General features: G+C 52.7%; 2 protein-coding genes across 4 annotated transcripts in view; both read left to right on the top strand.

Moving 5' to 3' along the window:
* Positions 1-1337, top strand: part of Nfkbie (NFKB inhibitor epsilon) — a 7298-nt gene extending 5961 nt beyond the window's left edge. The window contains exon 6 of one of the 2 annotated variants that reach the window (XM_031346884.1): positions 185-1337. In XM_031346884.1, coding sequence (XP_031202744.1) covers positions 185-250 — 66 coding nt within the window. In that variant the 3' untranslated portion in view covers positions 251-1337. The remainder of the gene's footprint in view (positions 1-184) is intronic. The other variant, XM_031346885.1, reaches the window with a different exon arrangement.
* Positions 1338-1927: 590 nt separating this feature from the next.
* The window catches only part of Slc35b2 (solute carrier family 35 member B2), a 3717-nt gene continuing 3503 nt past the window's right edge, over positions 1928-2141 (top strand). The window contains exon 1 of one of the 2 annotated variants that reach the window (XM_031346881.1): positions 1928-2061. In XM_031346881.1, coding sequence (XP_031202741.1) covers positions 2051-2061 — 11 coding nt within the window. In that variant the 5' untranslated portion in view covers positions 1928-2050. The remainder of the gene's footprint in view (positions 2062-2141) is intronic. The other variant, XM_031346883.1, reaches the window with a different exon arrangement.

A 2141-nucleotide genomic window follows, 5' to 3' on the forward strand; every position in this document is an offset into this window, starting at 1 on the left:
TGGACTGGTCCAGCTCTAAGGTCACTCCCAGCTCAGATATTCTGCATGGTTTATTTCAGATCTTGCCTAAAGCTTTGGGTCTCTGCCATACCCAGATCTCTCATTATCTGGCCTTCAGCTTACTCAGGTCCCTGCTGCCATCACTCAGGACATTAACTCTGCATCTCTCCATTCTCTCTCTCAGCTCCTTTCTTATTTGCCCTTCGATGACCTGAAAATCTCCGGCAAGCCATTGCTATGTACTGACTGAAGCTAGGTTGGGCCCCCACCTCTTCCCACCTGCAAGCTGGAGCCGCAGCTGCTACAGTTGGGACCCAAGCCATGTCGCCCCTCTGCTGATTAGTCCTGGGGCTAACATAGTCCTAAAATGAGATGAAGGACTGCAGATGAAGAAGAGCAGATCTGGAAGGAAGAACTTCCCAGGTGGTCTGGACAGAGATTCTTGAAAGACTCTCAAAGCCACTGGTATTCTGAAGGAATCCTGAAGATGACATGGACTGAAATTGCCAGCCACCGGGAAAACAGGGACAAGCAAACTGACCCCTGAGGGGTCTTACCTAAAATACCTTTGTGAGTGTGTTTGGCACTGGGGCCTGAACCTAGAGCCTCCCCAGCAGTAGGCAAGCTTACTATCACGGAGCTGTGTCCCCAGCCCTCTTTTCATTTTTTTTATTTTGTGGTAAGATCTCACTGAGTTGCCTGAGATGGCCTGGACTCTGTAGCCCAAGCAGTCATCTTTGAACTGGGATCCTTCTGTCTCAGCCTCTTGAGTAGCTGAGATTATAGGTCTGGTGGCAGTGGGCCTCCGCAAAGTTATCTAAAGACTTCATACATAAGGCTCCCAACTGAACCTTTGTGTTTATTCTAATATGACACTAAAATGGAAGAGAGAGGCTTTAAAAAAAAAATCAGTGTTTCGCTTCTACAGTTGTGTGAACAGGCAGGCGTGCGTGACCTGTGACTCCCAGGTAAAGGCAGATTGAAGGAAACAGGCCCCCGAACAAGCATAGGGCCTTGCTGGGTATGGTAGAAGGCCTGATCGGTTCTGGCCAGCACAGACACATCTCCTTCCTGCGGGAATACCCAGGGTTGGAGAGTGAAAAGGAATAATGTGGAGACATGTGTCCCTGGAAAAGCTTGGGGACGTTAATCACAAGAGACCTGAAACTTGACTTTTTTACCCCTTCGATTCCACACACTGAGGGCCCTGCTAGGTCAAGCCTGTGACTAGCATGAAGAAGGAGAAGAAATAAACCAATATAGTTTCCGATGCTTAGCGCTTATAAGCATCAGAAGATGAGTGGGTGAGACAGATATTAAAAGCATAAACAACTAAATACGTGGTTCTAAGTTGCAATGGGTGGCTGGGAAGGAAAAGAAAAGGTGGCAGGAAGGAGGACAATGGAGTGAATGAAGGATCATTCTTTGAGAAGCTTCAGGCAGGTGTCGTAGAAATTCGGATTTAGGAGGAGCAAAGGGAAAGACAGCATTGGGGAAGGCCTCCGGTTAATTAAAGGAACTGAAAACATGCCAACAGGACTCTACAAGGTTGGGCAAGTGGGCAAAGAGGACGCACCAGGTCACGCGAAGCCTCGAAGGTCACCTTCACAGGTACTAGGGGCATGATCACTGATGCAGCCAAAAAAGGAGGAGACATCATTGTTTAAAAATGGGAAAACCAACACAAGGGGAAGTACTTGGGTCCCAGATACTCAAAATTCCAACCCACTAGGTGGCAATAGTCATCATCACTCTGTCTGGGATGGCTTGGATTGATGGTTGTCACCAAGCAAGCTGGGAAAGGGAGGGAGTCCCAGCTGGAGTTCCCCAGGGGAACCGGGCCTGGCCTGCCTCCGGGCCGCGCGGGGGCGCTGTGGCCGGGGTGCCGCGAAGGGGCTGAGGCGGGGAGGAGGCGGGAAGAGCGCGGCACTTCCGCTGGCTGGCTGGCTGGCTGGCTGGCTGCTGGAGCGGGCGGCGGAGGGAGCGGAGGGAGCGCGCGGCCCGGGGACTCGTATTCCCCGGTCCCCCCTCCGCCCCACGCAGCTGGGCCATGGACGCCAGGTGGGGGGCTCGGGCAGCCATGGCCCACGTGACCGAGACCCCAGGGCCACGTGACCGAGACCCCAGGGCTCGGGAGGCGG

The sequence above is a fragment of the Mastomys coucha genome, unplaced genomic scaffold (assembly GCF_008632895.1).
Source record: "Mastomys coucha isolate ucsf_1 unplaced genomic scaffold, UCSF_Mcou_1 pScaffold3, whole genome shotgun sequence".
NCBI classification, from domain to species: Eukaryota; Metazoa; Chordata; class Mammalia; order Rodentia; family Muridae; genus Mastomys; species Mastomys coucha.